A 25568-nucleotide genomic window follows, 5' to 3' on the forward strand; every position below is an offset into this window, starting at 1 on the left:
AGGTTGGAACAGTTTCAAGCTTCTTTCATTCCTTTCTCTGCTGCCAACATGCCCAAGTGTTAAAGCCAAATTTTACATTAGCAGGAAGGGCCCACTTTCCCTGCTGACTGGACTAAAACATGTGAACAAGGAGAGGAAGGAAGGTCGCAGATGACTCAGGTGTCACAAAGTAGTGGGTCTCCCGTGGTAAATAGGCTAAATAAATGTAACTAATCATAATGCAGACAGTATACAGTACCACCGGGGTATTTGTGAGAACTGTTCGCAACATTGCACTTTTACAGTGTGCCAGGAAAAAAATCGAATGGCAGCAACGATGGTCCTTATCACTGTGATAAAAATCAATCACTCCGCTGTCTGAAATGTTGTACTTCCTCATTTTCAAACAGAAAGTCTGTTGCAGTTTTAAAGAACCTGAATTGATTGCGAAGAAATCAGATGCATTTCCTTATGCGTATGTATGTGTGTGTGTGTTTTCTTCCTTCTTTTTCTTGTGCTATGACGAGCTGGGCTATGAGATCTATTTAAATTGAATTTCATATCTAACTAATAATGTATCTGCAGATGCTCAAACCGGTTTTGCGGCTGTTGGTGGTTTTGCCGTTTGTGCGGAGGACGTGATTCCAGCCACAAAGGTGTCGAACCACAATATCTGCCAGTACTGAACATCAACTGAAAAACTGCAACACAGATCACTCACCCAAGGTTGCTCTTTCTTAACACAGTATGTCTCTGCCTTTGGTAAAGGATATTTATACACACTTGGTTTAACAATGACAAACTATTCTTTCAAACTAATTCAAAGTCAAAGCATCTCCCCGCTGCATGGTTATGTTACATGTTTTCACATTAAGATCAGGGCAAATCATTTAAGCTAATTGACCTTTTCATACAACGTAGAAAAATGAGCTGGCTCCATGTACTGTAAATGAACAAACATGAGTGTCTTTATGCCTCTCCATAGCAACAACTTCAACTTGGAGCCGAAGCTAATTGAAAAAAGAGTTGTGAAAAGTACTGGCTTCAGTACTTTGAATGCACTTAAATGCAATGAAAACCAGGCAAGTGGACATAACGCAGGGTATTCACACCTACAATAAAGTGGGAGGCAAATGGAGAGCCTGCAGAACAACACATCAACAAATTCTAGACACAGGAGCTCAGCCTGCTCAATAATATGGGTGAGACAAGTGGGCTAATCACTGATCCACCATTATTCAAGAACACATAATAACAAGTAATAGTTAGATTTATAAAGAGGAGCTAAGATTTAACATTTAAAAGAGGCTATAGCCCTGCAGATTGTGGATTTATATTATTTCACCCTTACTGGAAGACTGCTGATACAGTTAGGGGAAATAATAAGAGTTACAACAGCAGCAGGGAGAGTGGATGATTTATACTTGTTCCATATTTATGCACTGACAAAGGTAATGAGGTAGTAATTTGCACTGTTGTTCTATTGTAAAGTTAAATATTAGGTGCAGCCTCAATGATCCAAACAGAAACTTGGAAACTCGAACACAGCTCTAAGGAGCTTACAGTGGTCGTAATTGTGCCGATGACGGAAGGGTTACACATGTGGTTTGTATTTCTAAACATTATAAACTTTTGATTTGACGGAGTTATATTAAAGCATTAATTGTAAGGCCAAAAGTATTTTGTCTATGTTGCCTCTGATTTTATCTTTTCCCAATGTGATGTTGGCCTCCATACTTTCTGAGCCCAGACATATTATGTAAGGTTTTTTTTTTTATTCAACTTAAAAATACAGTCACACTCGACAGCAGGCAGGAAATAACCATTACTGCACACTTGGTGATCGCTGCGTTGGCTTTTGTAGATTGCTATTATCTGATTATATCTAATTTACTTTAAATGTTGTAGTTGACAACATCTTAAGTGAGTGTTACACGATCCTGCACACTGAATTAGGGATGGAAACTCTGTGTCACTCATCCACAGTAAATTTAAGGCACTTGCGCTAAATTGGAATAAGAAAACCTGAGAAAATATATGATGATTTTGAAATAATCACAATGTTTCAAATGTGGTCTCGGTCTCTGGCTAGACCGCACCAGGGTGTCACATAGTTCTCTACACATGAATGTTGCCGACTGGATGATAAAGTTGTATGGTCAGCTGGATGCTGTGTGGCTGAGTGATGTGGTTGCATCATCGGGTCGTTGCTCTTTCAAAGATTTGATTTGGTGCATACGAGCAGTGCTGACAACTCAGTGCACTTGTGGGTCTCACTTGTTGACTTTTCTGAAGTCTTTCGTATAAAAGAAGAAAAAATGCAACAAATCTAACAACTTTTTGGGCAAACCCTAGCCATTCATCACAGAGGACAGTCTCCGATGTTGTTCCTCCACCTGTCTACACCTCTCATTCAAGTTACTGCACAGCAGGTCATGTGAATGAGCTCCTAACTCTCTCAGAGTGATCATTTTTATGTAAATATGAGTAAATACAAAATCACATTAGTTTTTGTCTTGGAAATGGCTTGGTGACTGCTGGTCGACATGAGTCAGTCATTATTTAACACTTGTCCTAAAAAGATAAAGGGCTGAACCAAACTGACCCTGCCTAGTGAAGGAGTATTAATACAACTTACTGTTACATGAAAATAACCAGGTTTTACACCTGGGCTTTACTTACTTAGCTGGACTCACAGCAGCAGAGGGAGTCACCAACAGCCAAACAACACACACATAATGGAGCTTAATCCTACAGGAACGCCTGCACGCACGCGCGTGCGCACACACGCCTTCACACATACACACACACACACATACACCTACAATGATGCAGTCGGTCATTTCCTGTGCGACCATATATGGAGGCAGCTTCCTCTCAAGCACAGTTGCCAGGGTGACAGGGAGAAGTAGGGAAACGTGAGCAGAGACAAGAAAGCCTCGCTAGAAGACTTGCTGATTGCAGGCTGATTCATCCTCTTGGACCAAAGACAGGATTCACAGACATTAACCACATCAGTGTCATGTATTTGGACAATTACTGCTACACACACACGGACACACATGTACCTGCATACTGTAGCTGGCTGCACTGCCGCAAAGATTTGAACACAGCTCTACACACAAACATGCATGAACAGCAGCAACACATCCATGCATACATGTACATACAGTACAGTACACACACATTACCTTGTTGATGATGTGCTGTTGCTGCTGTTGCTGGAACAGCTGTTTGTGTTTCTCCAGAAACTGCTGGTGCTGCTGCTGGACCACCAGCTGCTGCAGGGCCTGGGCCTGTCCACACTGCTGCTGAGGCAGAGGGGCCGACTGGGTTCTCCCCAGGGGACGGTGGCCCCGTGCGAGCTTGGAGACAGGAGATGATGGTAATGGAAGACCACCCAGGCCAACTGTGGTAAACACAGAGCGGTTAAAACAATTTTTTATTATTTCAATAAAAAATGGTCTCATTTCTTCAGCTTTGCCCAAGATTAGCCATAATTACATTTTTTTGCCCACTTAATTATAGCTTTTGTAAAAAAAAAAAAAAAAAAAGTGCAGTGCCACATGATTATAATGCTCTGTTGACTCAGGGTATGTGTTTATCAAGTGTTCAGCTTCTCAAAAATGTCTACAATGAGTTTGTGGAGTGAGATGTTTTTCTTCTTAATAGATTGTAAAAAAGAAAGAAAAAAAAAGAATAAAATGAGTTTTTTTTTTTTTTTTTTTTTTACATTTCCTTCAAGGGAAGGCACATATGAAAATACACTGAAGAGCAGGGTCATTTATCTACTTGTTCATGATATTTACACATGTTATCACTTTTTCACCCAAATAAAGAGGAGCCAATCATCCAAAATTACACTGTTACTTATATCCTGTCATCCTACCAAGACTTTTTACTGTGTGTATTACAACAGTCAAATTAAGGAAATGTGCAGTTCCCACAGTCACACTGACAGCATGAAAGTACTGCAAAGTATCATTATGGTGTGAAATTGCTTCAGGGATCTGCAGAGACATTAGTTCTGACACCAGCTCCACACTGCCGAGAAGGAAAATAAATGTTGCGGAGAACACCGACCCATTGGATTATGGCTCTGCTCCAGCAGTACCATGTGTTGGAGGAGGGGGTTGTGGCCAGTTGTGCCCCCCCCAGCCCCCTCCCTGTCCAGCGTTGAAGATGCCAAGTAAGAGGGCAGGTGGGCGGTGGGCAGGAAAGGAGGGGTCAGAGGAATGCCCTGCTGTAACGCAGGCAGATGACTCTCACCATCTTGGTGTCCTGATACCACCTACAAAGAGGGAGAGAGGAAGAGAGCAGGAGACACAAAGAGGGAGAAGAAAAGAGACGGGCAGTGAGATGAAGAGAGAGAGAGAGAGAGAGAGAGAGAGAGAGAGAGAGAGAGAGAGAGAGAGAGAACCAGAGGGAGTGAGCAACACCTGAAAGACAGAAATCTACAAACAGACTAAATCCAGCTGGGTGATCTTGGTTTTGTAATCTGCACCCTTCATGTACACAACCACAAAGACAGCATGCATGTTATGCAAACTCGTCGTTTATTGTACGATTGTATAATATTGTGTACTGAGTGTACTCACAGTGTTAGTGAGGCCTGTGGCTGGCAGTCCCAGGGTGATGTTGGGTAGAGAAGGGGAGGTGTATAGAGAGAGTTGGCTAACTGAACCTTCCCTCAGTCTGTGAAGCAGGGAGGCCTGGACACACACACACACACACACACAACCACATCACAGTAAATACTCACACAGTTCAGATGCAAAGCAGACACACTGTTACATACACAATGTTACTTCCTTGTTTAACTATAATCGTGGGAACCCTTCGGGGATAACAAATATCTAAGTCCTTTACCCAAAACCTTACACATCACAACTGAACGTCAAACCCCCGACTGACACCCTGACCCAGTGTTATTCAACCTTGGGGTTGGGACCCCACATGGGGTCGCCTGGAATTCAAATGGGGGTCGCCTGAAATGTCTAGTAATTGATAAAAAATATTCTTTTAACTAATTATTATTCTTTTTTAAATGATGATGAAAAACACCACACACAATCTTAAACAACTGTATTCTATACTTTCACTTTCTCAAATATAAATCGAGTTCAAATAAAATGCAGCATATAAAAATATCTGAGCTGACACATGATTGAGAGCAGCGATCGTGGGGTCGCCAGAAATTTGTGATGTCAAAATGGGGTCACGAGTCAAAAAAAAAAGGTTGGGAACCACTGCCCTAACCCCAAAACCAAATTTTAGCCAATTTAGCCATTTAAACTCATGGGGTCCTCACAAACCTGTTGAACTCCACAAGTATAGTGGGTTTCCAGTTTCCAAACCCCACCATTATAGTAAAACAAACCCACACACTCAACATTAAGATCAATAGACACACATGTGCACACATGTAATATAATGTTGGTTACCTCTCCTGGGCTGCTGGAGATGGTGACCCCGTTCTCACTTGGGATGTTACTGGAGCTGTTGTTTGGGGAGCTGGGACCTGAGCCTGGTGCACTGTTGCATGCAGACTCTGAAGTACATGCAACACAGGAAATAGGTTTTATAACTAATAATTTACTTTTTATATTAAACACTGTAAGGAAAAAAAATCTGGTTTTGCAAAATCCAGACACTGTGGGTTTCAAATATGAGGATATAAATCTTCAACTTGTCTGTCAAAATACTACTAAAACTGAATTCTGCACATCTTTATCTCAATACCAAACTGAAACCACCGACTCACCAGCCACGTCTAGGGAACGCTTCTTGGCAGTAGTGATCGGACCGTCTTTCCTGCGGAGCAGAGGGCTGCTGCGGCGCTCAGTCACCTTCTGCTTTAGCCTGGAGCGAACCTTCAGGTTGGGCTCAGAGGCTGATGAGAAACACAGGGGGAAAAAAAGATGAGATAGAGAACGTGACATTTCTGTCTGGAGTCAGATAAAACCTTCAGTAAACAGACTGTCAATGCCGTCTCTTGTTTTTAGTCCCAACCACATCGCAAAATGTCTAGCAGTAGCGGATAGCTCAGTGAGCTAATGCAGTATTTGGAAATGGAAATGCACTGATTCTAAAAATATTAATCTGCTAAAACCCCGAGTGTCATTTTCAACCCCTAAATATGTTGGAAATGACAGCTTCCCTCTAAACTGGCCCTCTACTTTGTGGATGACTGCTGGGCCACCAGAGTGGGAGCATGTTTATGGGCTTGTAGCGGGGCTAATGAGCTCGTCCCTACAGGCCACGCTGTATGTGTTGGCCGACAGATTCAGGAGCTGAGGTTAGCCGTTAGCCGTCATCATGTGACGGAGGCGAAGCGCCGCAACAAGGGCTCAAACAGCCAACTGGCAGCTTTCTTGACCCCACACTTAATGATGCTGCCTCCATGCTTTGCTAATGAACACAGCTTGTTTCCAGACACTTTCAATTAAAAAAAGTCACCAGAGTGTGTCCTCATGTGTTTTTTGTGAGCGTATGGGTATGTGTGTGTGTGTCTGTGTGTGTGTGTCTGATTCTACATTTCTCGGGGGCTCTGCTTGGAAACAGATGCTCCCATTCTGGATTTGCTACGGAGCTGTGCTGGTGAGTGGCCTGACCTTTTCTGGCCAGTATTGCCTTGGTGTCTCTGCCAGACTACACCAAACACAGGCAGTTTTATTCTACTCCCTCTTCCACTGGCTTCCTTCCGTTCAATTAGCCAGAGCTGGACAGCTGACCAACGGCTGACCCTGTGCTCGTTCCACGACCTTGAATCACACAGAGCACGCTAAGCTTCTCAGAAAAACGAGCAGAGATTCGATTGCTGTGTCTTTTGTGTACTGTATTCTTTGTTAATCGGGGTCATTACAAACTTCCCACCCCCCGTTCGTCCTTCCTGCAGCCTTGAATGCTAATCAAGGTAAGATGAAGCTTTACCAAGTTTTAATGTACTTCAAAGAGGTACAGGCACTATACCTCCTGGTCAGTGGGGATGAGATGACCTATAGTGAATCTATAATGTCTAAGTACTTTTTTAAAATGCACTTTCAGTTGTATGGGGAACTGTGCTGCTGAAGATATTAAACTCAATTATTTAAAAAAGTGCTTCTTCTGAGTGGAGGCCACTCTTCCTAAGTCTTTGTTAATTGGGATGGGCTGGGTCAGGATAAAATGCTGTGCATTAGCTGAACTGGAGGAGAAGAAAAGACGATGAAAGGAAAAGGCAAAGCGCATTCACACTGAAGTTTTTCACTAATGCAAGACTTGTGGTAATTTAAGACTTTAACATTAACACAGTTATTTTCATAATAGTCATAATTTGATATAAAAACCTGCATTTCAACAATTGCTCTGGAGAAGCAGCTGTTCTTAGCTGTGCTATCTGTGAGTCTGCTCAGATGTGAATGTGCAGTGACCATCATGAAACCTCATAATTTTGTAATGATGGGATGTGTAAATGCATCACACTGCTGAGTGCTTGGCTGGAATCTTCTTCTATCTTTGTTATTGTTTCAGATGACATCCAGATAAAGTACAGTACATTATGAAAGAGTAAACTATTTCTAAACACCACCATCGGAATAGGATGTGGGTATGTCTTGACATGCTGGTGCTAAATCACACCAACAGTATGTCACTTACATTATCTCCTTTAAATATCAACCCGGCATCACAGGAGACATTATCACACTGTCAGGAACTACTAACAGTAGGCGGAAAAGTGATAGAAACTGCCGGTGCCAGGAAAGAGGGCACATAGAAGAAGTGGAAAGGATGGGGTGGGGAGGCAAGGTTGTGTTTGTGCATCCAATTAAGAAATGGATGGAGAGAGAGGGAGAGACAGACAGGAGAGAGGGAGAGATTGAAGGTTAGAGGGAGGTTAGGAGGACAAGTAAAGGAGAAAGAGAGGGAAGGTGAAGTAGGAGTGTGGTCGCAGTGGGGGTGTTCACCTCAGGACACAGTGACTTTGAAGGGTGTTAATGCCGACTGGGCAAAAGCACACCAGTGTGCACACGTGCGAACACACTCGCTGCAGAGGGCCCAGACTGGTTTTACTGCTGACGCTGGCATTTCACTGTAGCCCTCTCTCCCTCCCTCCTTCGCCTCCATCCATCCGCCCCCCCCCCACTTTCCTCTCTTTCCCTCTAATACCCCACCTCTCCCTCCTTCCTCTGCCCCTTCTCTCCTTCATTGCTGAGCCTCTCTCTTTCGTCTGTTCTCCCCTTCCGACGCGAGCAACCGCCGGCCGCCTCGTCCCTGAGTCACTGTCCTTCTCCATGATGGTGATGACCCAGATGCACATCAGCATTTTTTCTGACTTCCTGCCACTGTCTCATTTATTAAAACTTTACAGTCTCTCATCTCATAAGAGCATTTCTTCTTCTTCTGCATTCTTGTGGCTGCCACCGCGCGCAGTCCTGACCTTATAGAGGTAACATTCAAAAAGACATTTCCACATTAGCCATGAGCTGCCAAACCGGCTTTTAAGTGGAAGTGATACAACGCACCTGCCCTGACTCCAAGACAGTATATTTTTATGTGTATTTAATTTCTATGCTATATATTATGGGCAATGCAGTGTCCTGGTATCTTTTAAAACACTACAAAACCCTTAAGCCTGTCCATCTGATGGCATATCAATACCAGATTAAACATCTCTACAAGTGGTGCTTAGTATTTCAATAGGGAGTGTAGGAGGAAACTGGTTCTCTCATACAAAACATATTGATCAGTTACTCAACTGTTTTGACAAATGGGAGTCCCAAGCTGCTATAATCATGCTCGGGGAAGCCGTGCCGCTCTTCCAGGAGAAGGCAGAGAGATTTATAGAAATCAATAGAGTAGTTTTCTGAAACTCATCGACAGCGCTTCCCTGAAACATCATATGTGGTTGATACATTAGATAGATAGATTAGGAGGATGTAAACACATAGACAGACATATTTGCTTCATTTTCACGCATTTTTGAGAGACACGAAGGCTGATAAACCAGAGTAAATTTGATTATAATCCCATTATTGCATAGATAGGTTGTTGCAAGATGTCAATTCTTAGTTACAGTTTTCAAAAGACACTTAATACTTAAATAACATCAAAATATTTAACTATCTCTCTTGTGTGCGTATGAAGTGGATACGAGCACAATACACCAACAAGCAGGCTGACATTTTCTCTCTGACAGTCACTACTAATGAGGCCTTTTCACGGAGGTGACACGAGCTTGTTAAAATCAGTGGCGACCATTACTGACTGTTGTGAGCGGGTGAGGTGGGTGGAAAAGCGGATGGTGATTTTTTTATTCCCTTATTTACATTTTAGCTATTTAGCTGCCATTTATAACACGACGGAGCGGCCCACGGGTGAACCGGCAAAGACATTTTAAATTCCATTATCATCAACATCAAAAGCAGCGCAATGGGAGCCTGAGGTTTAAACGTATAAAACACCACGTTGAGACCAATGAGTTTAGCCTGATTCAGAATGAGTCCAACAACAACAACTCCGACAACCAACAGGGATTCAAATATGGAGGCAGGAGCTGAGTGTCAGGATGACCAGTCATCTCCAATGACATCAGAGGAGATGGGACTAATCTTGGTCAGTGGGTTACAAAGTGATGATCATGTTGCATGGTTCTGTATTTAAACTAGAGCACTTCAGCCATCTTGGTCAAGCAATAGCACAGTGTGGTTAATTTTACTAATTATTTATTGCTTTTTAGACTGTTAACATCTATGTTTCGTCCCCGTGGAATTATAAGGGTCTATCTGACATTTTTGTCAAAATTGAGTTATTCACATATACCACTTCTGATATTTTTTCAAGTTTTATGCATTTTTGGTCATTTAATCGGGAAAGCAAAAAGGTTGTATCTACAAACTCAAACTCTATCTTGGTCTTATAAGGTTCTAAACGCCTTTATCTCAAATCTGGTCAGAATGCAGATAGAACCTTATAATTCCAAGGAGACGGTTTATGTCCATTATTACATCAGTGTTTTTATCTGCATTATTGTCATCTGTGTTTTGTGTTTGTTTGTTGTCTTCTGCTCCCCACTGTAGATGAATTGCCCCATTGGGGACAAATAAAGTTGAAAGTTGAATATTCTTTTCTGCTCTCTCAAAGTGTGTAATAGATGATTAAATAAAGAACATCATTTAATGTGGATATCTTGCATGCTCTAAATATTGAGCACATTGTGGTACACATTGTGGAAGTGTGTGTGTGTGTGTGTGTGTGTGTGTGTGTGTGTGTGTGTGTGTGTGTGTGTGTGTGTGTGTGTGTGTGTGTGTGTGTGTGTGTGTGTGTGTGTGTGTGTGTGTGTGTGTGTGTGTGTGTGTGTGTGTGTGTGAATGAGAGAGGGAGAAAGGGGTCATCATGACAACTCTGCATCTGTCATGAAGGCCTGACAGACTTCCTGCCGCAGCATTCAAAGTGGCCCTCTGTGTTCTAACAGCCATAATCACAAAGCCCCTCAGACGTGGACAATGGGCCCCTGTTGTCATCTACTGTACGCCTCGACGGGCTAAAGAGAAGAAGAATTCTTTACGTACGTTTATAATTTACTCGCATACATTGGCAGCGCGGCTCACCACGGGCAAAAACGTCATGTGTGACAATTCCGCTCGTCAGAGTGGCGCACAACTGTGGTGATCGCTGTCACTCACTTCCTCTTTAACACAGTCCATCTCTGTTCCTGCCCGTCTAATCTGATCTATATCTGCTCACTATTGACACAACAGCTCCTTAACAGCCGTGCCATATGTGTGCACATGTGCAGTCACTGTTGCCTCTCTGCCTCTACACACAACTGACACGAATCTCAATCGCTCATTTTCTTTATATATCCATGGTGATGTGTGAGTGTGTGTGCACTACACGGCTTGTCGTGCCCCGCGTCAGTCTGAACCGTGAACCTGTGAGTTGTGAATACTGGACAAACTGAAACTCTTTATTATATCCGAGTTGTCCCTGAAAGTTGAAACTTGCGGTCTGAGGTTGTGTGCCAGGATAAATCTCTCCTGCCTCCAGTTCACAGCAGGTGGGCAGGAGTGCAGAGTACACAGAGTTTAGCCACCAGCTGTGAAAGCAGGCAGTGATACTGCCAAAGCAGCTGCTGACGCTAAGTGAATAATCACAGCTTGGCCGTATTTGACATGGACAGAAGGACAGAGAAATAACAGTGCGAGGCATCCAAAAGGCAGGAACTGTGGTTTGTTTCCTGGGACACGTCTCCGAGCGGCCCAGACTTGTTTTGTTGAACAGTGTGACCGGCAAACCTCTGTGAAAGAGTGTGACTTGAATGTGTCCGTCAATATCAGTGTGAGTGAGTCTAAAACATGACGGTTTCTTTAAAGATCCCATGTGTATACACACAGTACGTCTGTCCGAAGGCTCCATGATGTCCGCTCTCTCTGGGTCATTCTAAAAATCACTGTAAGATGATTTAAAGGGACAGTTCAACATTTTGGCAAATTGGCCCATTTCCATAATCCCTATAGTCATAGCAGAACGTTACGAGACAGAGTTGTTTTCGAGGTAAATTCATGCAAAACCGCTGATGCGCGTTCCCGTCGGGGGCAGTTTTTCGGCGAGCAGTCTCTCTGCATTTGCCTTGAAAACAACTCTGTCTCGTAACTTTCCATTACTATCTCATAGTGTGGTGAATGTGCAGGTCACAACTTCACGAGAGCGTTTTGGAGTTGTTGGATTGTGTATTTGATGAGTTTGATGAGGGAAACCAAGAAATCCCATTAGCCTCCGTAGCGTAGCTCTGAGCAGCTCATGGCTCTGCTCCGCCGTTCTGAAAATAGCTTGCACCGACAAATAAAGGTAGCAAACCTACTCCTGAAACTATAGGGATTATGGTAATGGCCAATTTGCCAAAAATGTTGAACTATCCCTTTAAAACAATTTTCAACTGGTTTCAGGATTTCTGCTGCTCCACTTTCAAGTGCTTTCCTTCTCTGTTCTTCCATCTCATTTCGATTAAATTCAAAAGACTTCATTAAATAACCTCTGGTATCTACTTTTAAGAATATTTTAGGGACTCTTTTATTCCCCTGCTGGCTCCTGGTTCATCTGCCTAACTCTAATACCCAATGAGCCATTTCAATTGCTTATGCAGAGAAAAGGGAGATTAGGGTGTCCTTCTGGACAGGTAATGGAGAGTTGGCTGTAAGAAGTATATGGAATGTGGACATCCAGATGTACCAAAACCTCAGTGCTGGTGCTGGTCTGTACCTGTTTTGCGGAGAGGGAAGTCGTCTTTTGAGTCATATGTGCCCAGCATTGGGTGGTTGTACGCCGACAACCCTGTCTGAGGCGGAGAGCTCTGGTCCAAAGAGCTGTGCTGGGTTTTTCTACAAAGAAATATAAAAAGAAAAACATTAAAATATTATAACTACAATGTGCAAAATGATTCTCTCATGTGAACTCTGGCTCCATGTGTGCATATAAATACAGCTGTGTGGACAACAATGTGAGTGGATGGAAAAAAGAGACAAATAATGTAGAGAGCATCTTCCCCTTTTCACCTGAAGACAGCAAAGAGGTTTGGTTTCCTGTTTGAAAGGTGAGTGCTAAATGCACAGAGATGCGGGATAAGAGGACTAAAAGGAGGAATACATGTATAGAAGAAGTGAGGGGAAAGCAAACAGGTTAGAGCCTTGGGAAACTGAAATGGTGATGACAGTGAAAAGCATTTTTCCTCAGTGATGGCGCACACCTTAAGTTGTGTGCGCTTCTGCCTTGGCAGAAATGCTTAAAGCCTCTTCAAATATTTAAAGCATAGGAGAGGTGCAATTGTCTTTTCTTTCTGCCCACTTCAAACACGCACACACAACACAAACACACCTCAAAGACAGCCGGCTGCCAATCACAGACAACAAACACCGACAGAAAAAAAAACAAAAAAAAAAGGCTTTTTCTTTCAACATCTTCTCTGTAGTTTAACGGAGAGGTGACTCTCACGCTGATGTTGGAGACACACACAACAGAGCCTCGTAATCAGCACATGGGTCGCCATGTTTCCAAAGACATGGTGATGATATGAACAGGCAACAATTATAGGCTCATAAAACCATCAAAATCATACCAGCTATAGTAAGTCTGCACTAATAATCCTTATGAAAATCACACTATGGACAGTCACTATATCTGGTTTCTCAACACAAAGGAACATCCAACAAAAGTCATATCATCACCTTTATTTTTTTATTGTGCAGCCCTAATACCAACTCATACTGTAAATCATCAGTATTGAGCGATTTCTAATCCTTCACATTTTTTCTTTCTTTCTCTCTCTTTTTTTTTTTTTTTTTACAAAAGGAGAATAATAAAGTAACCTTCAAAAATCTACGATCAAACAGCATGACAAATAAGGGTGTGGTATTTCCCTTCACTTGCTTTCTAAAACAGTTACATGTGAGGAATCTAGTGTTGAGCTGTGTGAGGAGTGTAAATCAGGATATATTCTGCACCTTCACAACAAGTTTAAAAGGCTTCCTATAGAAAAAGGACATTTTATGAATTAGACAATGATTCTTGGCATGAAGGAGACACAGTTATGTGCATGTAGAGCACATGCAGGAAAACTCAGTTCTTGCTTTGTGTATGTCACGTAGTTAGAAATGTGGGTGAAGTGGAATTTCATACCGTCATAACCTTGAATGCAGAGTTTATAGTCGGTAAATTATTTAACGGTGTTCAACAAGTTAGACTCCGGGCTGTAAGTGGCTCTGTGGTGGTCGGCTGGGACACTCACCCATACCAGTAGCGTGGGTCGCTGGGCAGACAGTGGTTTAGATTTCGCTGAGCCAGGGCTTTCTTCTTGTTCAGGACAAACTCCTGAAGCCGCATCTTTACCTCTGTACTGGCAACTGCACCTAAACAGAGACAGAGGACAGAACAATGGGCCCGAGGTAAGAATACTGTATTTTTACAATATTCATCATACACACAAACTGTGTAAAAACACAGACAGACAAAAGCCATGTTGCCCAGCACAAAAAATAGCTTCTGCATTTCAGAAGTTTATGATTCAGTGCCTTCTGCTGTACAGTACTTCATGTTCAATCTGTGACACCAGCGATGAGATTATAACAACATCGATCCCTGTGTTGACAGATAATGGGTTTCTAGCTACATGCAGAGTGCACAGTCTTCAGAGTTTCACTGTATCTCTCCACAGAGACGGCGGCTGTGCTGCGTGACTCGTCTCGACACACATCATGAGCTCCGCCCGGCTCTCGGTCTCTCCTCAATTACCACCCTCATTTCACAGCTTCGAACAAATTGTCCAGGGAGGGAGATGAGTGAGAGGGAACGAGAGAACCACAAAAAAAATATGAGGAACAGAGTGAGGAGAGCAATAAAGGGAGGGGGCAAAAAAAAAAAAGTGTTTTGAGAATACAGGAAAATCAACAGAGGTGTGTTTTTCTAAGAATGTCTCAGAGGGAGTGATAACAGGTGACGTTAAGCCGGAGAGTAAAAGTGGGAAGAAAAGGAGTAGTCTACGTGAAAGCGACAACAGCTAATATATGATCTCTAAATCATGGTGCAGCTGGAAGTGCTGACATCCCAATATGTCCGCTTTGCCACTGAAGCAAATTGGCTTTTATGAGACTGCCTTCTATGCAATTTACTGCAGCACTTAACAAAGCTTCCTCTGTTTACAACCCAATGCTCTTTCCACAGACGTCAAACTGTAGGCTCACTCTGTCCAGCGTAGAAAGGCTGAGAAAAGGAACTTTCACTGGCAAAAAAAAAAAAATCACGGCTCCAAATGTGCATCGACCACTATTTTCAAAAAGATTTTTACTCATCGCAGCCTGTCCAAAAACACCCACGTGAGACCATTTAACAGCCGTGCTAACAATAATAAAAGAAAAACCACCATCTGTTTTGATGAGACTGTAAGTATGAATACTAAGCATGCAGGTGTATGCAGCAAAATATAAATCAAGCCATTTATAATATTTCTGTTTCATTCAAATGTGTCCGTACACATGCCAGTGTGAGAGATGACAGCAATTCAAGTGCTGCAAAACATTAAGTGACATGTGCGACTGAGCGAGGCAGGGCCAGGTGAGGTGAGGCGAGTTTATTTGTGTTGTGTCGAGTCTGTCGACGTAGTGAGTCAAGTCTCTCGTGCTGCCTTTTATTTATGTCGTTTACAACAATTACAGGAACAAGAGAAGCAATTGACTTGGCACGGATGGAATAACTGCCACACAAGCTCCTCCTGCCATTGAGATATGCAGTTGTATAACATTATCATAATAGATGCAACAGAACTGCCTTGCGGTTGTATGCCAAAAATGTGGCCTTTACCTTTAACTTCAAATTTGAATCACTTCCTCCTTGAGTCTTGGGATAGATCTGAACAAATTCCCTTGAGGCAATTCTGAGTTATGGGGTTTACAAGGCATGTAGTAATAATAAAACCTATATCCAAATAAATTCCTCCATCAAATATAAACTAAAATACAGTAAATGGATGAAGTCAGTGAACAGTGAATTTTCCTGCTCTGATGATATAGCTGTCATTTTGTTCCTTGGACAGAATGGCACGAGGAAACAAGAGCAGTTTATGAAGATGGAGGCTGTGCCACTTGAACGTCTAGCTCGCTCTCTCTGTCTGGTCTTGGCCGTCTTTCTCTGAAAGTCCCCGCGGTGACCGTGCTGCTCTCACTGCTCCGACTGTGCTGTGAGGACAGGTGCTGTGACAGAGGCCCTGTGAGGGTCAAGTCTCTCCTGCACCTGCTGTGATAAACTGACACAGAGCTTCGGCGCAGTTACAACAGATGTTGGCAGCGTTGAGGAGGTGGAGGGTGAATCTATGCTCGGTCAAACATGAGAGCTATGTTTAGAGCTCGCTCACCGTGCTACTGGCCCATGAGAATGCAAACACACTGACACACAACCGATCTCTAGCATCTCACAGTTTGAATGCCACAGGACCAGCAATTGATTAATAATAATTAATGATTAATAAATAACAAGTTACAAATGAACAGATATCAAAGATCAAAGGTCAGGTCAGGTCTCATTTTTGGCCTTGTACCTGTTACATTTCAGTGACGATTTAAAGAGACCCCGATGAGTTTGCTTTTGGTTATAAAAGAGTCTCATATTAATGTGGATGAATCTACGTTACCCACACTTGTTAATGGCTCCATTTTCGATAAATACATCATTTTGTCTTTATAGTTGTTTTGATATTATTATTTAGTGGTCGACTCACCCAGCATTTCCTACAGTACTTTCGATTTCCCAGACGCTACCCAGCGGGTCATGGGAACAACGCCACCGCATCGCTAGTTGGCATCGTTTATGGTCGGAACTACGACGGTATCTGATCGTCTTCGATCCTCCAACTTTCATTCTGGATTAATGAAAACATTCTTGGCAAATGTTGTCGCTTTTGTCTGTCTTTTCGCCGGTCCAAGAATTTCATTGTGCGCGTGGAGGCTCATGGGAAATGTAGTGTGAAAGCACTTCGCTTTCTGAAACTCCTCGTAGTCCCTTTAAACAAAGTCCCTTCAAAACTTTCACGAACATTCGTTTCTCCGTCTTTGCATCACATCTTTGATTTACTCTCTGGTTAGTTTAGCATTTCTTTTGTTAGTCTGGCATTTGGTCCATGTGGGGAAATTTTCATTATCTTTTATTATCTATAATCTATTAAATTCCTTTTCTTTCTTTTTTTGGTTAAATGAATGTGTGCCTCCCCTACCTGTCATGTTCTCAGAGCCAGGACAAAACTATGACAGAAAGACATTTTATATTCAAACAGTCAAAGCATAGTGCATGAATACATAGGATAAGTCCCATTCATATTTATAAAGAAATGGCCAGCCATGATCAGTTTGTACAAGTGCACAACACGCCCCAACCAGATAAAAGAGTTGGTCATTAGCTCCACACCAACAGTTGCTACTTACTCTCTTGTCCCCTCTCCTTGTTCTTGAGCTGATGGAGTTTGTGTTCCCGCTGCTGCTTCTCCATCTGCTGCTCCTGACGCTGCTGCTCGATCTTCCTATGATGCTCCAGCAGTTCCTGTTGGTGTTTAAGTGCCAGTAATTCCTGTTGGTGCTGGAGGAGGGAGACAAGGAAGAATGAGAACAAGAAGACACAGCAGATGGGACAGGTCAGAAACATCAGAGCTGGGCAGATATTTGTTCTAACAAGGTGCAGCTACTGTATGGCTTATTGTACAGAAACACTGATGTGAACGTTAGTTCTTCTAAACGTATGACATCACCACGGTTGAATCCATAATGAGAGGCATGCTAACCTGGAGTCTGGGCAGACAGTGAGAGACACATTTGAGTTATTTTCAGCACAGACTGATTGTCCCTGTTGGCTGACCAGTGAGGCTTTTTAGTAGAATGAGTCACATACAAAATACACACACACACACAAAGGTGCACTGGGGCCAATGGTCTTGCCATGAAGATGACTAAGCAGCAAAGTACTGCCACCAGATCAAATTACTGCACCATGCTCACTTAAGTGTACACATGCATGCTTCCTCCTGTCCTTCAGAAGGAGAGGAGAGGAGAGGAGAGGAGAGGAGAGGAGAGGAGAGGAGAGGAGAGGAGAGGAGAGGAGGAGAAAGGAGAGAGAGGAGAGGAGAAAGGAGGAGAGGAGGAGAGGAGAAAGGAGAGGAGAGGAGAGGAGAGGAGAGGAGAGGAGAGGAGGAGAAAGGAGAGGAGAGGAGAGGAGAAAGGAGGAGAGGAGAGGAGAGGAGAGGAGAGGAGAGGAGAGGAGAGGAGAGGAGAGGAGAGGAGAGGAGAGGAGAGGAGAGGAGAGGATAGTTCACCTTGATATGATCCTGAAGCTGAGCTTCATGTTGTCGCGACAGCTGCTCATGCTGCCTCTGGAACTCGGCGATGAGTAGCTGTCTCTGAAGTTGCTGCTTGTGTTTCAGAGCCACCAGCTCCTGCTGCAGCTGCTGATCCTGGTGGCCTATATGAGTTTACAGAGAGTTTATCAAGCTAAGTATATGAAGCGAGGGCACACAGTCACGCCACAAGTTTTTAATCCTGACTCACCAATGACTGGCCCGCGGCCCTGCTCTGTCGACGTGGGACAGGCCGTGGAGGTGGGCTGTATGGGGTGGCTTTGGGGAACCAGGCCAAAAGGAGGCTGTTGGTGGTGGTGGTGGTGGGGGTGGGGGTGGGGGTGGTCCACTACGCGCAGATCCATGGGTAGGATGGTAGTGGCGGTGGGGGGCACCTGCGTGGGCAGCGCTGCCGTGCTCACGTCCACTGAAAGAGAAAGACGAGGTTTGCTTAGAACATACTTTCTAGAAAGGTCAAACAACCTTCCAAATTACACTAAAAATACAAAGAAGACAGTTTAATGCAGAATTATAAACTTTCTCTTAACTGTAAGTATGAGACGTTATACACACTCCTTCCTCATACACACACACTTTGAAAAATGAAAACAGACAAAAAGGAAAGCTCCCTTGAATACACCTCATGTGGACTATGCACATCTGTGTGCCATCAAGAGTTTGACCCCAACTATAGTGTTGTCTCTGAGGGTTGTTGAGTTCAAATATATTGGAGTCCTTACTGCAGTACAGAGCCTCAACACAAAAAAAAAAAAACGTTTTTTAAAACTGGAAAATTTATTACGTAACTTTATTCTCAAATAATCTAATGTATACATTTCAACTAACAATAGCAGTCAAAACACCTCATCCTGTCTCTTATCCAACTTAGACTGAGGAATAATTATTTGTTACACCAGCCGCCTGGACAAGATTCAAGATTGAAATACTTTATTTGTCACCCTGTCCAATGGTACATGGTGGAACAAATCCTGTTACTCAGGTCCTGTGTGGTGAAAAAAGCAATAGTATAATAATAACTATATCATAATAAACCCTAATAAAATAAATAATACTAATAAATATTAGCAGCAATAAGGTAAAAGGCAAAGTACAGTGCAAGTGTCTGTTGAAAATTTGGTGAACCCAATCAGTGTTAGGTTAAAAAACAGAGAGTTCAATAGCCTGATAGCTTCTGGGGAGAAGCTTTTATTTAACCTGGTGGTTCTGGACGCTGCAGCCTTCACTCCACACTGACCGTGGCTGCTCGACATGTTGGAAAACTAAAGACGTCAGCCCGTTTTATCGTTGTACTGTATGCAGTGAATAAGAGGATTAACAACAACACCAGAAACACAAAATCAAAAGTGTCTGGGATTTTAAGAGCCAGACACGGCCTGTGCTGTGGTTAGAGCAAAGTGTATAGGATGCTCCCATAATGGAGTGTTTACACACATCTGTACAAACATCACTCTCACAGAGAAAACCCTGCTCACACACTTTTCTGCACACAAACAAAGTCAAAACACAAACCGCAACAAGCACGCAGGTACAGTAGACTGATGAAACACGGCAGCAGAGAGCAGAAACAATCCTCCTGCAACATGAGTTTTGCAGCGGGGATTTGCTGACACGCACATACAGACTTACAGTACTGTGTGTGTGTGTGTGTGTGTGTGAGCAGTGACACTAGGTTTTGCTTACTGTAAGTGGAATGAGGACCGACCGTGTGGTGGTGGTGGTGGTGGTGGTGGTGGTGGTGTGAGTCTTCAAAAAAGGAAAGTGTGGTTGTGTCTGAAGTAGATGGATTCCCAGTGCGACTGAGAGGATGTAGTCGACAACGACAATGGGGCTGAACATGATGTTTGGAAATATAAAGGTCACAGGTTTGAGTTCTACAAATGTCAGGCTAAGGGAAAACACTGAAGCTCAGTTCAGCAGCCATGTCAATGTAAGAAACAGCACTAAATTTGATTCCATTTGAGTATGGAGTAGCTTAAATATTCATTCATTTCATTTTCTATACCGCTTATCCTGCACTAGGGTCACGGGTGAGGTGGAGCCTATCTCAGCTGACTTCGGGCGAGAGGCGGGGTACACCCTGGACAGGACGCCAGTCTATCACAGGGCTAACATACAGACAGACAACCATTCATGCTCTCATTCACACCTATGGGCAATTTAGAGTCACCAATTAAATAAAAATCTATGAAATACTTAAATAAATTAGGTTAAGTAAGTTTACCTCACATTTGTCATTCCATAACTAATTACTCACTAAAATTGGGTAACATTTGATTTTTGATTTGATTGATTTTGATTGTTAGTAGGTATCTAATAATTATTATTGAAAATTAATCAATACGAGTAATTGTTACTGTTCTAATGTCAATGTTTTTAATCAACAAACTGATCAAAAACAAAGAAAGCTACAAAGACAACCATTTAATTTACACGAAAGGTGAATGGAACAGAACACCAATATAGATTTATGAGGTTTTTTTCCCCCATCAACAGTTTCAAATGTGATTCAGAGCATGAACCAGAAAATATCAACGGCCATTTGTGTTACGTTCCCTAATCTCCAACATACATCTGAATAAATCTAGCAGAGTATAGTGCGGGCCTGCAGCGCTGCTGATACGCAGATATGCACAAGAGCAAGCAAACACAGGAAAAGTACTAATATCCCTGCATCAGCATGGGTTGACATGCAAAAACTAGGGTATTAGTGCAATCAGATTATTTTTTCCAAAACAAGTAAACAACACAGCAGCTTACACACAAACAGTAGTACAACCCCACAACACAACACGAGAGAAAGAAGTGAAGAAGAAGAAAAAAAAGCAAATTAAATATTTGCCAGATTTAAAGCTCTGACATGTAACTAGAATTTTGCGTGCTGGGATCAAACACTGTCAACACGCTAACTTTATTTATTATTTAAACTACTTGAAGGCTACATTTCCCTGAGTATCTTGAGACAGTGTGCTGCTGGAGGAGCTGCACATATTGATTTTTTTCAATAAAAACATAAACCCTGTTCGAGAAGCCTCAGGTAAACCCTCATCTTTACACGAGTTCATAAATTCTTGATTTGTGCTTTTACGTCTCGACACAAGATCAAACCCTCCTGAGCGACGTTCGCTCTCGGATCGATATCTGCTCCGTGGAGGACCACCTCGCCACCGTGCCACATGGCCTCTGCCAGCCATCAATACCCTGAAACGAGTGGAGAGCCATCTCCATATCATGGATTGTCCTGGCGTTACCCCCCCTCACCCACCCACCCACCCCCAGTGACCAATGAGGTGGCGATGGAGTTGCAGTTACTTTGCCGAGAGCCAATGACATCTTTGGTACTGGGCAGGTTTTTTCAGTGCGGGGAGGAAACCTGACACCACCCAACGGGACAGCGGGGAGAAAAGAAAGGGTGTGGCCACCCTGGGCCAGACATGCTGGTGCTTCACTGGTGCATGTGCCTATGTGTGTTTAATTGTATCTCTACGCTTGTGAAGGCTTGTTTGAGAGCTGGACATTAGGAGTAAGTATTCTTTCTTTGGTTTTAACAAGCATGAGATTTAATCACATACAGCAGGAGGGGCGGGGTTGGGGGTGGGTTCATTAAAGGAGTCGAAATGATGTGTTTATTATTACCCAACTAGACAATAGTGTCAGCTGAGTTTGCTATAAGAGAAGCTCACAGTTGAATCCATTTTCTCTTCTTCACGGGTAAAGATCATGAGGATGGGAGCAGGCCGTGCGCACATGTGCATGTTAAACGATACCTGCACCTCTGACCTACAAATTTGTATGTTTGCCACTTCCACAATGACGGACCGATGGGAGGAGAGCCTCATAAGAAGATGCCACTGTTTATCCTTCTCACTATACACAGTCGATGCCAGTCACCCGTGCTACATAAACAAAGGCTCTCCCAGTGAACCGTGGTAAACTCTCCACCTCTCCCGTTTCGCAGGACACGCATACGTATACACACATGCCCGTCAACTGTTTACACACACTTAATAAGCAATAAACATCAAGGTCAAATAAACAAAACCTTTTGTTGGGCCATCAATCAGGTCAGTGGACTTCAAACAGAGTGTCACTCTGCACACTGGGGCCCTTTCACCGAGGCTCTGGCGCTGGTCATCCTAGCCCCCGCGGTGCCAAACATGCACGGAGCATCACCTTAATTAACGCCTCCTCTTCTCTATATTTTCCCATATGGCCTTGCGCTGGTCATCTCCGGAAACAAAGCCCTGCCATTCCTGTCCCGCTAAATGGGGCTGGAGTTGGAGTAGCACTTGCTCTCAACACCAAATGCTGTCTTCCATATACTGTAGGCATGCCATAGGGGGCTGCACAAAGGCTTGTTTGTTTTCATAGAGAAATGCCCCCCCCCCCCCCCCCCAACCCCACCCCACCCCGAAAACTACAAATTAAGAGATTTACACATGCTTCCACGCTTTCCCATGCAACAACAAAATCCTAAGTCAATTTGGATGAATAGAAAATAGAAGAGTCTGCACACGATCTATAAAAATATACTGAAATCTATTAGAAGAGAATAAATGGTAACATGCACTACATGTCTCTGTCAAGGCTTGAACGTCTGCCTCCTTGTATTGTGTGGCTTATACTGTAAGTGACAAATTGTTTTCACAGCAAAGATCAGTGAAATGGCTGAAAACAAAAAAATGTCAGACTCCAACATTTACAAAGGAGGTGACGACCAACTTGCTGTGCCAGCTAAAGCCACCAAAAGTGATGCATGACACACACGAATAAAGAATAAAAGAATAAATGAAACAAATTACACAGAAATATGTTGTTTCCTTTACAAACTTTGTGTTCTGTTTCTATTTATATGTGCAGTTTAAGCTTTGTGTTTTATTACACCTTGCAGAAGTATGGATGTAAGCTCTATGTGTGTGTGACTAAACCTGGTTTCTCCGATGAGGAAAAAATGTGGAAAACTCAAATCTGGAATACCTGGATGTATGTTTTGCTCTATGAACAGAGCTGGTCAGTGGGCGTCTTGAGCCACTTCTCCTCCAGCCTGGGGGCTGCGGGTGCAGGCAGCAGCACAGAGACACAGATGGAGGTGGTGTAATCACTGCTCAGCCCGGCTAACCGCACTGACGGGCCCATTAAGATTGCACCGAGAGCCACGGCTGCCAATGGATCGTGATGTTACTGAAGCTACGCAGTGACAACCACTGTTTTGACAACCTTCATTTATTTACTGTGCGTGTGTGTGAACACTCGCTGTGCTGTCACTTCAGTGCCCAGAGTAAACACATCTACATTTATACTTTTCTTTACTCTTTTTCGTTGGATTCCTTTGACAAAGGAGAGAAGCCGCGGGGGAAGTGAGTCTTTCCAGACAGTGCAAAACTCATGCGTGATATGGGATGTGGAAATACATGATCAAGGACAGCTGTTTTGATTTAACTGGGTATTGTTTCTGACCTGCACCAGGCTGTGATGATGGCACTTTCCTCCACAAACTGTGCATTTTCCTCACTGCACAGTTTGTCATACATTACAGTCGCGCCACGGCTAATTCAAAGATCACATCTGTGTCAGGTCTGACCGACGGTTGACGGTCAGCCTGACATGACTGTCACAGGACCCGCTGTTAGCTGTGCCGTGACAAAAACAACAGTGTCTCTCTGCATAACAATCCCCAGAAGCTTGTTTACAGTAAACAAAGCTTTGTGAATGGCAGCAGGCCAACTGGGCGACATGCAGCGCCCAACAGGGTGCAGACACCTGTGAAGCAATTAGCCCAGCTTACAAGGATGGCACTTTATGAATAAGCACGACATTATGGTGCGGAGCCAACGGGAGGAGAGAGAGGTGGTTGCATAAGCTGACTCACCCCTGACGGCACCGGGCATGATAACACAAAACATTCCTGCCGAAGGCCTGGCTGTGCCCTGCAGGATACACACTAACATTTATAGTCACTATTCACTGATTTTTATCCAAATGAATGCAAAGCACAAGCATGCCTTTGTTATCTCGTGTCATCAGCACGTTAAGAAAAACGTGTTTATGAGTGATGACTGAATTTTTCTCAAAAATGTACACAGTAGACTTTAAAGGGATAGTTCAACATTTTGGCAAATTGGTCCATTGCATAATCCCTATGGTCATAGCAGTAGGTTTGTTACCTTTATTTGTCGGTGCAAGCTATTTTTAGAACGGCCGAGCCGAGCCGCGAAATGCTCAGAGCTACAGAGGCCAATGGGATTTCTTGGTTTCCCCTCATCAAACTCATCAAATACACAATCCAACAACTCCAAAACGCTCTGGTGGACAAGTTGTGACCTGCACATTCACCACGCTGTGACATAATCACGGAACGTTACGAGACAAATACAGGTAAATACAGAGACTGCTTGCCGAAAAACTGCCCCCAACAGGAACGCGAATCAGCAGTTTTGCATGAATTTACCTCGAAAACAACTTTGTCTCGTAACGTTCCGTTATCTCATAGCGTGGTGAATGTGCAGGTCACAACTTGTCCACCAGAGCGTTTTGGAGTTGTTGGATTGTGTATTTGATGAGGGAAACCAAGAAATCCCATTAGCCTCCGTAGCATAGCTCTGAGCAGCTCACGGCTCTGCTCTGCCGTTCTAAAAATATAAAAAATAGCTTGCACCGAACAAACCTACTGCTAAGACTATAGGGATTTTGGCCAATTTGCCAAAATGTTGAACTATCCCTTTAAATGTGTCTGTGTTCTGGGGCCATACAAGGTATGAAGGAGGGGAAGTGAGATAAACTCTGTTTATTTCCAGGCGGGAAATTGTGTTTACTTAACGAAAATCCCACAGAGTCCAGAGGTTTTCCCTACTACAGGCAGATATGATGGGAAATCTGACTGAGCTCGCCAAGAAAACACACACAACTCAAAACATGACTAGTGTAATGTGTCCTCCATCTTTCTCCCTCCTCTTTTCATCCTTTTTTTTATTATTATTATTATTATTAGGTGCTATGGTTACAGGACAGGTGGGGAAAAACACAAACATAGAGGGACATATGAAAACAACTTATTACAAGAATTGACAAGACAACTTAGATAAAATAACAAAGACAAGGGCTGTGATGTTCGCAGTGTTCCTCTTTTCATCCATCACCCTGTCTGTACGCCTCTATCTGCGACCCCCCCTACCCCCTCCCCTCTCCCCTCTCCCCGCGCCTCCTCCCAACCCCCCTCCTTTCCCCCGTGATCAGGCAAAGATTATGGATCACACAGAGGGAGTTATTTATAGACCAGGATTCCCGAGGGAGCTCCTCGCCCCACCGGGCATCCGTGCACTCAGACAAAACCCCATGCATGTTTAATCACAGTTTAGGAGGAACTGGGTGCACACACACTCACTCACTCACTCACTCAGAATCCAAAACACAGCGAGCAAAATGCCAACCACAATGAGTGTGATAAAAACAAAGCTACACAAAGACCAAAAAAACAACAAAAGTGACAGCAGTGTTACGGCTTACAGATTAAGAATGAGCAGTAATTGCTGACATAATGTTGCTCAGCTGTGAGCCACACACACACACACACATACACACAGATAAACGCAGGTGCTCGCACAGGAGGGGAGGCAAACGCCATGGCGACTGGTGGGATGGTGACCAGCAGTTGGTTGGACGGGGCAGGAGGGGAGGGGCTAAGAGACGGAGGGAGAACCAATGATGTCAGGCAACTAATTCAACAAAT

The 25568-nt window shown here is 43.4% G+C and overlaps 1 protein-coding gene across 3 annotated transcripts in view; it reads right to left on the minus strand.

Moving 5' to 3' along the window:
• hdac4 (histone deacetylase 4) overlaps positions 1 to 25568 on the minus strand; it is a 128500-nt gene that overhangs the window by 36047 nt on the left and 66885 nt on the right. For all 3 annotated transcript variants that reach the window (XM_083997251.1, XM_083997252.1, XM_083997253.1), the window contains 10 exons: positions 18036 to 18251; positions 17804 to 17949; positions 16923 to 17073; positions 13742 to 13862; positions 12220 to 12338; positions 5744 to 5872; positions 5424 to 5530; positions 4578 to 4691; positions 4063 to 4270; positions 3171 to 3388 (listed from right to left, as the gene is read on the minus strand). In XM_083997251.1, the coding sequence (XP_083853377.1) occupies positions 3171 to 3388; positions 4063 to 4270; positions 4578 to 4691; positions 5424 to 5530; positions 5744 to 5872; positions 12220 to 12338; positions 13742 to 13862; positions 16923 to 17073; positions 17804 to 17949; positions 18036 to 18251 (1529 nt within the window). The remainder of the gene's footprint in view (positions 1 to 3170; positions 3389 to 4062; positions 4271 to 4577; positions 4692 to 5423; positions 5531 to 5743; positions 5873 to 12219; positions 12339 to 13741; positions 13863 to 16922; positions 17074 to 17803; positions 17950 to 18035; positions 18252 to 25568) is intronic.

Source organism: Trachurus trachurus (genome assembly GCF_905171665.1).
Source record: "Trachurus trachurus genome assembly, chromosome: 21".
Taxonomy (NCBI): Eukaryota; Metazoa; Chordata; class Actinopteri; order Carangiformes; family Carangidae; genus Trachurus; species Trachurus trachurus.